The sequence below is a fragment of the Nicotiana tomentosiformis genome, chromosome 1 (assembly GCF_000390325.3).
Source record: "Nicotiana tomentosiformis chromosome 1, ASM39032v3, whole genome shotgun sequence".
NCBI lineage: Eukaryota > Viridiplantae > Streptophyta > Magnoliopsida > Solanales > Solanaceae > Nicotiana > Nicotiana tomentosiformis.
In genome coordinates this window covers 5229294-5240585 of record NC_090812.1, presented here as the reverse complement: position 1 = coordinate 5240585, position 11292 = coordinate 5229294, and the positions used below count along the sequence as shown (strand labels likewise).

The following is an 11292-nucleotide window of genomic DNA, read 5'->3' as shown; positions in this document are numbered from 1 at the left end:
TTTAAGTGAGGGTTATAATTGATCCATTTTGAATAACACAAGTGCATTATTAGACCAATTTTATAACGGCAAGGTCATTTTTGGACTCAAATTTTAACGGGGGTTATAATTGATTCATTTCGAATACCACAAGATTATTTTTTGGCCTTTTCCCTAATAATAATAATAATAACAATAATAATAATAGCAAATTAGATAATGCTTTGATAAAATATTTTAATATTAATTATTATTATAATAATGTCTAAGTATTAATTGAATTCAGTAATATGACGTAATTAAAAGTTTAAATTCTACTATCTAATAAAGGGGAGTTAGGAGGCACCTGGACGACATGTCTGCTTGGTCTTTACGAGGGTAATATTGTCCTTCTGCCTTAATTTGAGAAACGTGGCAGAAGCGGCGTTCTTTACAAATTAAGCGCTTTGTTCTTTGTACTAATCTAGCAATAGTTCAAAAGCTCCACTGTTGCAAATTCCCTGATCATATCTTTGCACTTTCGCGAATTTTCCTCTTTGGATCATTGTTTCTTGTGAGTTTTCTTCTTCTCATCTTTGTTTCTCTATTTAATCTTTGATGGCATGCTAGGGCTTTGCTGCACAGAGAGTTCAAAGTCTCCATCGCCTTTGTTCTTTAGGTGTTTGAGGCAATTCTTGAATGAATTAGGCCTTTTTCTAGATTTCTACTATTGTGTTGGGTTTAGTTTCTCGATTGTGGAATAATTGGGTTCAATTCTATAGTCTTGGCGGTAAATTGTTTTTTCCTAGAAGAATATGGTTAGGAGGGGAGCACTGAGATACATCCAATTTTAACGCTTTGTGTATCAGTCTAGCAACTTCTGAAAAGTTTAACAATCTTCAAACTCCCTTTGCGACTGCGATCTTCTCTCCCCTCGCTCTTCTTGGGATGCTAGGTCTTTGCTGCATAGAAAGTTTAATATGCGGAGTTGTCTTTGCTCTTTAGGCGTTTGAGGAAATTCTTTAATGAGTCAGATTTTTTACTAAATGTTTATTATTTGTTTGCCAATTTAATTTCTTGCTCCGCTTGGGAGGAGAGCGGGCGGCTAATTTTGATTTTAGATAAATTATGTGCGGTGACAGAACTTAACTTGGTGGGTACTAGATAGAATCTTTAATTGATATAGAGTATTCTGTGATATTAAAAATATAATTTATGCCTTTTTTAAACATCTCATTGACAATTTCGGATGAAAATATATCTGTGAGGGTTTATTGTACTTAAGTGTTAATTCTACCATATTGAGCCTTATTCCACCAAAAACTTTGTTATAATTCCTATGAACTCTACGTGGAGAACCAAATAACCAAAAATTTAACTCCGCCTGTATTTCAGTTATACTACAACGCAACCAGTCCCAAACCCCGATAAAGGAGGAGGGTTTATTAGATGTTACTAAATAATCCACAATCAAACTTCTGTGATTAAGTGTTCATCCATTTGAAATTATCCTTTTCCTCCAATGTTCTACAAATATCATAGGCTATCTATCCGTTTTTTTGTTTGTTTGCTTCATTTTTAGAGCTTGAGATGTCTACACAGTATGATTGTTTTCACAATGAAATCCATATATAAGCACTATGAAGAATCTATTTAGTACATGGATGACTTATTGACTTTCTAAAATTTTCCAATTCCATCGTTACCCTTATTTGAGGATATCGTCTATACTTGGTAATCTTATCCAATTCTTTCATTGTGTCGGTTTCTTTCCTTTCAGTTATACACATTATAGCACAACAACATCCATATGAAGGACTAGGTACTCTTGCTACTCCTATTAGTAAGATGCATAGAGTGTACTTACAAAAATAAAATGAAAAAGTACAATAAGTGTTAATGTAAATGTCCAAGCTGTTCAAATCATTTGACACCATTGCAATTGGACACTTTGCTTACTGAAGGAAATACATCACGATTTTGGCCGGTTGGTTCTGTGGAAGTTTTTGGTCACTATTTTCTACTTAGTATTTTGACCCTCTGAAGGTAAAAAAACATACATATTTTTATCTTGATAATTGTGAATGCTTAGGGGATTTGGTGCCTGTAATCCTTGAGTAGTTGAGCAGACAAACTTTTAGTATTCTTGGCTCTGTAATGTTGTCAGCACTATGTTATTAACTTTATTCCTGTGGTGCCTAATTGTTCTCTGCTAATTCATACTCTCCCTTTTCTTCCACTTATCTATTTCTTTTTAGTTTCCACATTCTTCTATTTATCTATTACAGAGGCAAACTAGCAAATTTAGTTAAAATTCTTTCAAAATTACAGTAAATAAATGAGTAGATGATGCTGTATTTCTTGGTGTATTATTGTTTACTCTATCGTCACATGTGTTATATGAGCTGGATTTACTGGTATTGTGGTGTTGAAGCGCAGCTTGAACCAATTTCCAGTGCATCTGTTATCTGGGAATGCTACAGAGGTTGCGCGCTTGCAAGAGTTTGATTCTGAGCTATATATTTTTGGTCCTACCATTACGAAGGTATTCTCTGCTACCATATGGTGCAACTGTATCATTTGCATTCCATTTCTGTTCCTAAACGGATCTAAGATATCTGATTGCATATTTAAACTATTTGCATCCACTTTGTGCCTTTTTCTGTTTTCGTAGATTTGACATTTATAATTTGTTTTCCGTTAAACCATCTCCGACTTGGATAATAGATTGAGCCTGTTAAAGACTAATCTTTTTTTGTGTGACACATCTTGCACAATTCTGGACATAGTAAACATGCACAACTCATCAGTCCAATTCAATCCAACAGAGGTAAATCCTGTAATTGAAAAAGTCCGTTATTCTGCTACTAATGATTAATATACACAGGTGACGGTTTGTTTTGCATCCGTTAATCATACAGATAAAGGTGACTTTATGCTGAAAAGGAATTAATGATAGTCATTTTTGGTAGTTCTTTGTTATTTTTACCGGTGAAACAGTGAATTAAATATTTTACATTGCTGTCCTTTCTAGCCATAGCATGCTATAGCAATTTCGTCTTATGAGTTTGGTTCAAATGGATACCTAACACCTCTTATTAAGTGTAAAGATCTTGTAACCTTTCTTATTTTGTATAACGTAAACGGGACTTAGCTTTTGCATGGCGTCGTTTTGAAAAGACATGTTCCAGCTATTTTAAAATGTGATCTTTGAGTCCTCCAGCAATAATCAGCTGCACAATCTATTATAAAGATCTAGCAGTGTGCAACATCATGTCCTCTTCTAAACATTCTGTAATACCTGTGATACCCTAAACTGACACCACAAATTATACTTAAGTGTTTATTCTGCTAGCTTGTTACAGAAAATCACACTGTCAAAATAATTACAACGATACTGCTAATATGGGAGAGAGTATAGAATCTACAACTTAAAAATTTGAGCACTCAGAACTGCAGAACATAGCATGCTTGTAAGTTTTCTTTGCATATATTCTTGCAGATAGTAAAAAAGTTGTAGTTTATGTTTCCTTTTTTGGTTCTTGTATTGTTTCTCTTATCTTTGACAAGCATGGCATACAGTTTGGTTGCATTTTCTGCTCTTATGTGTGCTTCTGCTAGGTACTAATTCGGTTATTCTTGTTCGTTCTCTAGATTTTGTTTGCACCTATTCTTAATTCTGTGTTTTCCTTCTCCGCTCTCTTACTAGGTGTTTAAGAAAATTCCTCTTTCTGCTTTATTAATCCTTTGTCCTCTGATCAAAGCCTCAACTTAACTTGTGTCTTTCTCGGTTTACTTTGGTTTCTGCGGGTTTGGGTTGTAAGCGCTTCTACTGAGTTCTCACTTCTTCTTTTCCTTCTATGGCTGCTTGAATGTTTAGTGCTTGACCATATGTGCTTATTATGAATCTTCTTCAGTTAGTTCTCTTTGTCGTTTAATAGATGTACATCCTCGAGATGCACACTTTATTGCAAAGTATATTGTTTTGCCTTTAATTTTTTATCAGATGGCTTAAATTGTTAATTATGTCTCATAAATAAGTGATTCATAGAATTTTTCCCATATTTACCTTTGTATTTTGGTGTATATACAGTTGGATAAAAAGTTAATATAGCAAGTGTTATTTTTCAGCTAACATGTGCCTATGTTTGTAATATGTTTGCTCCTTTTTCTCTTTGCAGGTACTCCCAGTTATACGTGTGACTACTCTGGCTTTTCAGGATAAGCTGATTGCAAACTTTTTTGTAAAATTGCTTACATAATTGAACGATAAAAGAGGTGTGCCTACAACACATTCGGAACAAAAGAACTAACTTAGCCTGCACAGTATTTCAGGAATAAAGAGCGCACCTGTGAAGCTGGATAACAACTACATCACATATTGGAAAGCACACGCTTGAAATTGGTTAACCACCAACAGAGTAGCGGATAAGAGGACCAGGCTGTGTAAAGAAAATGGCAAATAGTCACAGACTTTCTTAAGGAATTTGCCTCAGCTCCAATTTGTTCCGAGAATAACCTTCTTATTCGGACAAAGGGTCCGATCAAAAGGCAATGCCATACAGGGCGGATGTAGTGTGTTACCAACGGGTTCAATTGAATCCATTACTTTCGATTCAGAATAAGATTTTTATGTAAATATTCTTTAAAATTGCAAAAATATATGCAAAAATTTATTTCTAAAAAGTATTTTCTGAAAAAATATTCTATGTATGATATACTAGAAATCGGTGAACCTATGTATGAAATTTCAGCATATTATGTTGGAACTCCAACATGCGGAAAGTTCCAGTATAATATACTGGAGATTGGAGCACCTGTGTATGAACTTCCAGCATATTATGTCGGACCGGTATATTATACTGGAACTCCAGTATATTATGCTGAAAGTCTAGTATATTTATGCTGGAACTCCAGTACTTTATGTTGGAGTTCCAGTATACTTGTGCTGGAACTCCGGTATAATATACTTGAGTATTTTTTCGGCATGAAAAGTGGCTAAATAATTACTTTTGAAACTATGGCTATTTTTGAATGACCACTTGTAAATCTAGTTATTTTTGAATTTCTCCCAATTTATTGAACAGTTCGAAGTGCTTATTTGATTGCTTGAAAGTAAATCTTTGTTTCTATCAAAATTATCTAAAAAATAGAAAAATGAAGTTTGACTTAGAAAGAAAGTCCGAAACATGTATCCACGTAAAAATATTCAGAAAAATTGCTCTGTTTACCTCGAAAATACGAGTAACAATTAAAATTGTAATGTGGTTTTAAGGATACGTGATCTGATTCAATGTCAATTGATAAATGATTAATTAAATAAATGAATTGAACTGTAAAGATAAATCAAACCAGTATTATAGCAGTATGTCGACCTTGATTAGGACTGGCTCGAGGTCAAATGTAAAGAGCAATAAGAACAGTAGCAAAAATGTAAGCGAGAAAAGAGTAGCGCAGTATTATTTCTGAGTCAGTGTATCCCCTTACAAATGATCAGGGTTCCTGTTTATATAGTAGATGAATCCTAAATAAGGTATAACTCTAATTTCGGAAATAAAATCCATGATTGATATTAATAGCCGTTAGCGGTTCCGTCACTTCCGAGATTCTCGCCGAGATTTATGGTCGCTCGTCGATATCTCGTTATTCCGTTGCTCGACGTTGGTCGTGCCCAATCTCGATCCTTCGGCCTTCGTATCTTCGAGCTCGAGCTCGCTTCATCATAAGCTTAATCTCGAGGCGGTCCCACGAGCCCATAAAATCGGACATAGTCGATTTTTACCGTATACAGATAGTCCCCGCATTTCTTAGAATAAAATGATAAGAAACGATTTGAGCCTCGATTCCTTTGCACCCTATCATGACGTCGTCTTCGTGACGTAAGCGATGGATGTGACCGAAACGTACCGTCGGTTCGGTTCCCCAAATCATCAATGCATGTCAGGCATTGGTCGGCCATTAGTGTCACCGAACCGTCGCCTCAGGCCTATAAATATCACCCCCTTCCTTGATTCAAACTTTACTCTTGCTTTGATTAAATCCCTCAGCTTTCTAACTCTTCTCATCTTCCTTCTGTTGTCGCCTATTACGCCGCCGTTGTTTTAACCGGAATCTCATACCTTTCTTCGACCTTCTATACATATCAAATGGCGAAAACTTCCAAGACTGTGCCGCGATAAGAAAAAGCTTCATCTTCCTCCTCCCGGTCGGCCGGTGATAAAACGTCGGTGGAACCTTGTATCGAGGAGTGTGTCCCGGGGCTAGTCGAACTAACTTCTGACTTCAAAGTCGACAGACCCTCTTCAGTTCCGGGCCGATGCGAGCCCATGTCCCGATATATCTGCTCAATATCGGAAGGCGATCTCGAGCGGGTAAAAAAGAACTGTAACTGGGAAAACAAGGAAGTGGTAGTTCCTTCCCCTGAGGAGGATATCACCATTTACGTGAAAGGGTACTTGAGTATGTACACCTACCCTTTCACACTGGGTCCCGTAGACCCGGTCATTCTCGATTTCTGCCGTCAGTATCAAGTGACCCTTGGCCAGATCTTCCCTTCCTTTTGGCGAATCATCCACTTGATCAGGTTCTTCTCGAGTAAGGTCGATGGAATGACTTTCACCCTCGACCATCTAATAAGGTTATACATCCCTCGCCTTTATCGAGGTGGGTTGATAAAGCTCTAGCATTGGGCCACGAAGACGCTATTTTTTAGTATTGACGAAGACAAGGACCAAGGATGGATGGGCCGGTTCGTCCGAATCAAGACCTCCGACCTAATTCCGGTCGAGAAAATGCCATTCCCCGAGGAATGGAACATAAAACGTAAGCGCAACTTCTCTACTGACATTCATCGTTTTATCCGTTTTATCTTTTTTTGTCCCATTCTGAGTTTGGTTCTCTTTTCATGGTGCAGCTTCCCCCTGGTTCCCCAGTGCAATTCCGGACCTCGAAGGCTGGGTCCGACAGCTGGCCTCAACCTCTTCTTATGTCGAACGTCATTGGCATAACTTTGCCAGGGGTCGGTGGGAGGCCAAGAACCACGGTGAGCTTTTTTTCGCCTTACATGCCGAGTCTTCCCTCACAGTTTATTTATTAACTAGATTTCTTTTTGTATAGGTCTCGGTGGAAACATTGCTATGAGGCTGCCTCCGCCTGGGAAAGAGGAGGCATCGAAGCCAAATAAAGAGAGGAAGATGAGAAGGGCTCCTCCTTCCGATACCCCCAAGACAAAGAAAAATAAAGCTCGGAAGTCAAAAGCCGAGCCCCTGCTCTTCGTATCGACGGAGTTCAGCAGCTACAAGAGAAGGAGGAAGAGGGTGAAGATGACGACTGCCAGATGGTAGTTCGAAATAGAGGAAGCACTGACTCTGCGGAGCCGGTGGTTATCGAAGCGGCTCAATCTCGGATCGAAGGCACCGTGGCAGCAGATCCGAGCAAGGTCCCCGAGCAATCGGGCGGTGAGGACGCCACCCATCGTGATGAACAACCGATGGGTGTGCTTGAAGGGTCTAGCTCCGAGGCCCTTCAAAGGGAAAATAATATCCCAAGTGACCCTCTTGGGATAATCAACATCGGCAATTCGCCGGTTGGCCCCACATTCTCCGAAGGGAAGTTCCAAGAGGCTCGGCCCATGGAGACTCCCGATGTGGGGCCGGCCCACGAAGGGAACGATATATTCCGGGACTGCTTTGCGGGGGTCGAGGATGGTCCTGACCCGGATGCTTCATTTATTTTCGACGAGGCTCAGCGGTTCCTAAAACAAGTAAGTTCCCTTTCTTCGTATTTACACTTGTGTTTATTCCATATCTTTTCAAACCTGACTCTCTTCTTTGTGTACAGGCCATGGTGCTCCACCGAGAAGCATCTACCAAATTTCGGGCTGAGCTATCCCGATGTGAGGCCGAGCTCAAGAGACTCGTGGAGGAGAGGGATGGCCTCAAACTCCTCTACGTTCAAAAGGAAGAGGAGATTATGACCCCCCGAGCTCAACTCATAAGAGCTCATCGAGATCAGACCGAACTCATCGAACGAGTAATGTAATTTCTTGAGCTCATGTTATGTGGTAACTTTATTTCTGGCAATTAACTTTTTGGTTTTGCAGGTTCAACAAGAGTGTGAGCTGGTGGAACAACTTCGAGAGGAGGCAAAGGTGAAGGAGGCCGAAACCTTGGGTAGAGAAAACATATGGAGCATCTTGCCTCGGAGAAGGATGCACTTCGGGCCCAATTGACTTCAGCCGAGCGCCAACTCCAGAGTGTGAAGGAGGAAAGTCTGGCCCAGGCCCGGAGGATCGAGGAGGTTGAGGCCAAGTTGGCCTCCGAGCTTGCAAAGACTAAGGCTGAGGCTGAGGCGTTTGTGGCCTCTTATCGAGCTGATGCCGAGGCTGCCAATCTTCGGGCACAGGAGATCTCTGCTACTGCCGAAATTAGATTGTCATGTGCTCTCGATCATGTTGGGCGGCAATCTCAGAGAGAAGCTCTCGAGGAAGTACATACTCGTGGTTTCGACCTCTCAGCTGATATCGAGAATGCAAAAGCTTTGGAGGATGAGGCCGCAACCTTACTCTCTGATGATGAAGACTCCGTCAGCAGGTCCGAGAGCGAAGGAGATGGGGATGAGGCCTCCGAAGAAGTGGCTCTTGAAGATGTGGCTCCCGAGGATGTGGCTCCCGGGGATGGATTAGGCCTTTAGGATTTTCTTCTTTTGTATCTTATTTGTGTAAGACCCCGTGTGGCCCTTGTAAGAATTTTCTGTAAATAACAAGTCTCTTCTCTAGTTTGTCTCTGATTCGTAGTAGATTCCACTTTGCCTTATGAAAATTTTAACTGAAACCCTTAGGTTTTAAAAACGAATCCTCGAGCTAACAATACGTCGAGACTTTGGATGGGTTTATCGATGTCATTGCTATATTATCTTAGAGAGCAAATTCCGAACTTAAAATAAAACAACCCTTGGATTTTCACCAAGTGATGGGTAACCGAGTGAACCTTGGTTCGAATTCGGAGTGGGCCTTCAGGTTTTCCTTTTAGTTAGATGAGGGTAAGTCCCCGAGCTCGGGAATACGTTCGAGACTTAATTTCGGGTGACTTGACCGTATCATTTTTATCGGCAAGTTCGAACGAATTTTGAACTTAGGATAAAGCAAACCCTTAGGCTTCCATTAAATGATGGGTAAGTTTTGAGTTTATAGTAGTATACTCCTTAGGGTTTTTCGGTGAAACTTCGAGCTATAATTGACTCTATTCGAGCTCGGGGTAGCGGAACCCTTGGGTCCGAATCGAGTGAGAACAAGGTCTCGAATTCAAATTGTGTTGGCCCTTAGGCTCTTTAGATTGGGCCGATTTGGCCTAAAAAATGGCTATTATTTTTCCTTTTTCGGCTAATAGACTTAGTGAAAATTTCTTTATGCCTTAGCATGTGTTTTTTATATACGTAGGGTTTTTTGTGGGTTTGATGATCGAACCCCATTTTTCTTTGTGTCTCAACATGTTTGTGTTAAGATAATTTGATACCCCTTGGAGTTTTTCGAAGGCTGATATTATCGAAGCCTTTTATTTATTCGAGGGCTGATTTATCGAATCCCTTTTTTAATTGCTTTACCGAGGGTAGCCTATTTAACCGGTTTTTTAAAGTATTTGAAGGCCTTTTGTTTATTGCGGAATTCGGACGTCTCCGAGCCGCGTTATTTTGGTCGTAGCCTTTAATATGGCTGTAGCCTTTAATGTGATCGTAGCCTTTGGGTATGTCTCTTGGACTTACTTCCCGATAACATTTCGAACTTGTTAGAAATGTTAGTCCCCGAGTATGGTGGCCTCGGCCTATATATCGAGGGGCGCATCTTTGAGGTCTTGTGACTTCGAATTTTGGTAACTCGAGTATGCAGTCCCCAAGCGTTCGAAGTATATTTGTGCTTGGCTCTTGAGCCATTTTTCACAAGTGTTAGTTTTGCATAATAGATAAGAATCATAAGTATGCGATTTGTATAGTAGAGAATTTGCTTCGAAACATGAGATGTTCGAGAAAAAAGAATGCTTCTTTGAATAATTTATACATGCATACATGTCTTGTTGGCAGGGCTCGGCTAATCTATATGGACACGGTTCATTCGACCGTTTGGCCCATTACAAATTTTTCCTGTCGAGACCCATTGACACGAGGTACATTTCCTGAACACATATCTTCTGAGGGTGATGCCCCCCAGTATTCGAAGTTGATTGCAAAGAAGCCTTGGATAATGTTGAATTATCCTCAGGTAGCACATAGTTGTTGCCTCGTTAAAAACCTTGTCGGAAAAACCCATTTGGGATAAAAACTTATCTATGGGAAAGAGAGTGCAACGCGTACTTTAAAACCTGAGGTCTCGATGTGTTAGGTCGAACTCCTGCAATGAGTTAGTTCTAAATATATAAACGAAAGAAAAGAGAAAGTCATACCTTAGCAGTAGTATCGCTTGAGAAGTTATATGTTCCAGTTATTTGGCAATGGTTCGCCGCTCATCGTTCCGAGTTTGTAAGACTCTTTTCCGACTATGTCGAAGATTTGGTAGGGTCCTTCACAATTAGGGCCGAGTTTCCCTTCATTAGGATCTCGAGTGTTAATGGTGACTTTCTTTAGGACTAAGTCCCCGACTCTGAAATGTCGAAGGTTGGTCCTTCTGCTGTAGTACCTTTCAATTTGTTGCTTTTGTGCTGCCATTCGAACAAGTGCAGCTTTATGCCCATAGGATTTCAGGCAATATTTCCCTCCACTTCCCTTTGGCTTCGTTTAGCCTTTTCTTCAAGTTTTGGATGATAGTCTTGTTTGTTGATTCAGCCTGTTCGTTCCCACTAGGGTGATACGGTGTCAATATTATCCTCTTTATTTTATGATCCTCGAGGAACTTCGTTATCTTGCTGCCGATGAACTATTAGCCATTGTCACATACTATTTCTGCGGGTATCCCAAATTGGCATGCGATGTGATCCCATATGAAGTCTATCACTTCTTTTTCCCTAACTTTTTCGAAGGCTTGTGCTTCGACCCATTTAGAGAAGTAGTCAGTCATAAATAAAGTAAACTTAGCTTTACCTGGGGTCGATGACAGAGGGCGGACGATGTCCATTTCCCATTTCATAAATGGCCATGGGGATAGGAACGAGTGAAGTTGTTCGCCGGGCTGGTGGATCATCGGTGCAAACCTTTGACATTTATCGCATCTTCGAACGAACTCCTTAGAGTCCTTTTCCATGCTATCCCAGTAATATCCTGCTCTGATGAATTTTCGAACCAGTGACTCGGCACCAGAATGGTTCCCACAAGTGCCTTCGTGGATTTCTCGCAGAACATAGTCAGTAT

General features: G+C 40.1%; 1 protein-coding gene and 1 long non-coding RNA gene across 4 annotated transcripts; both read left to right on the top strand.

Annotated features, from left to right (window-relative positions):
• The first annotated feature begins 392 nt into the window (after window positions 1–392).
• LOC104085896 (uncharacterized) lies at window positions 393–4644 on the top strand. Of its 3 annotated transcripts, XR_683977.4 has the most exons (4): window positions 393–532; window positions 1739–2503; window positions 3324–3431; window positions 4140–4644. It is a non-coding gene; the product is annotated as an uncharacterized lncRNA (long non-coding RNA). The 3 variants fall into 3 exon arrangements; XR_683975.4 differs by lacking the exon at window positions 3324–3431; XR_011408232.1 differs by lacking the exon at window positions 3324–3431 and having other exon boundaries at window positions 420–532; window positions 2398–2503.
• A 3498-nt stretch (window positions 4645–8142) lies between these two features.
• Window positions 8143–8649, top strand: LOC138896761 (uncharacterized). The gene has a single exon (XM_070182053.1). The coding sequence runs from the start codon at window positions 8143–8145 to the stop codon at window positions 8647–8649; it is 507 nt and encodes a 168-aa protein (XP_070038154.1).
• Window positions 8650–11292: the final 2643 nt, after the last annotated feature.

Excerpts from the sequence above, each read along its gene's own strand:
- LOC138896761 (XM_070182053.1), top strand. The coding sequence starts at position 8,143 with ATGGAGCATCTTGCCTCGGAGAAGGATGCACTTCGGGCCCAATTGACT.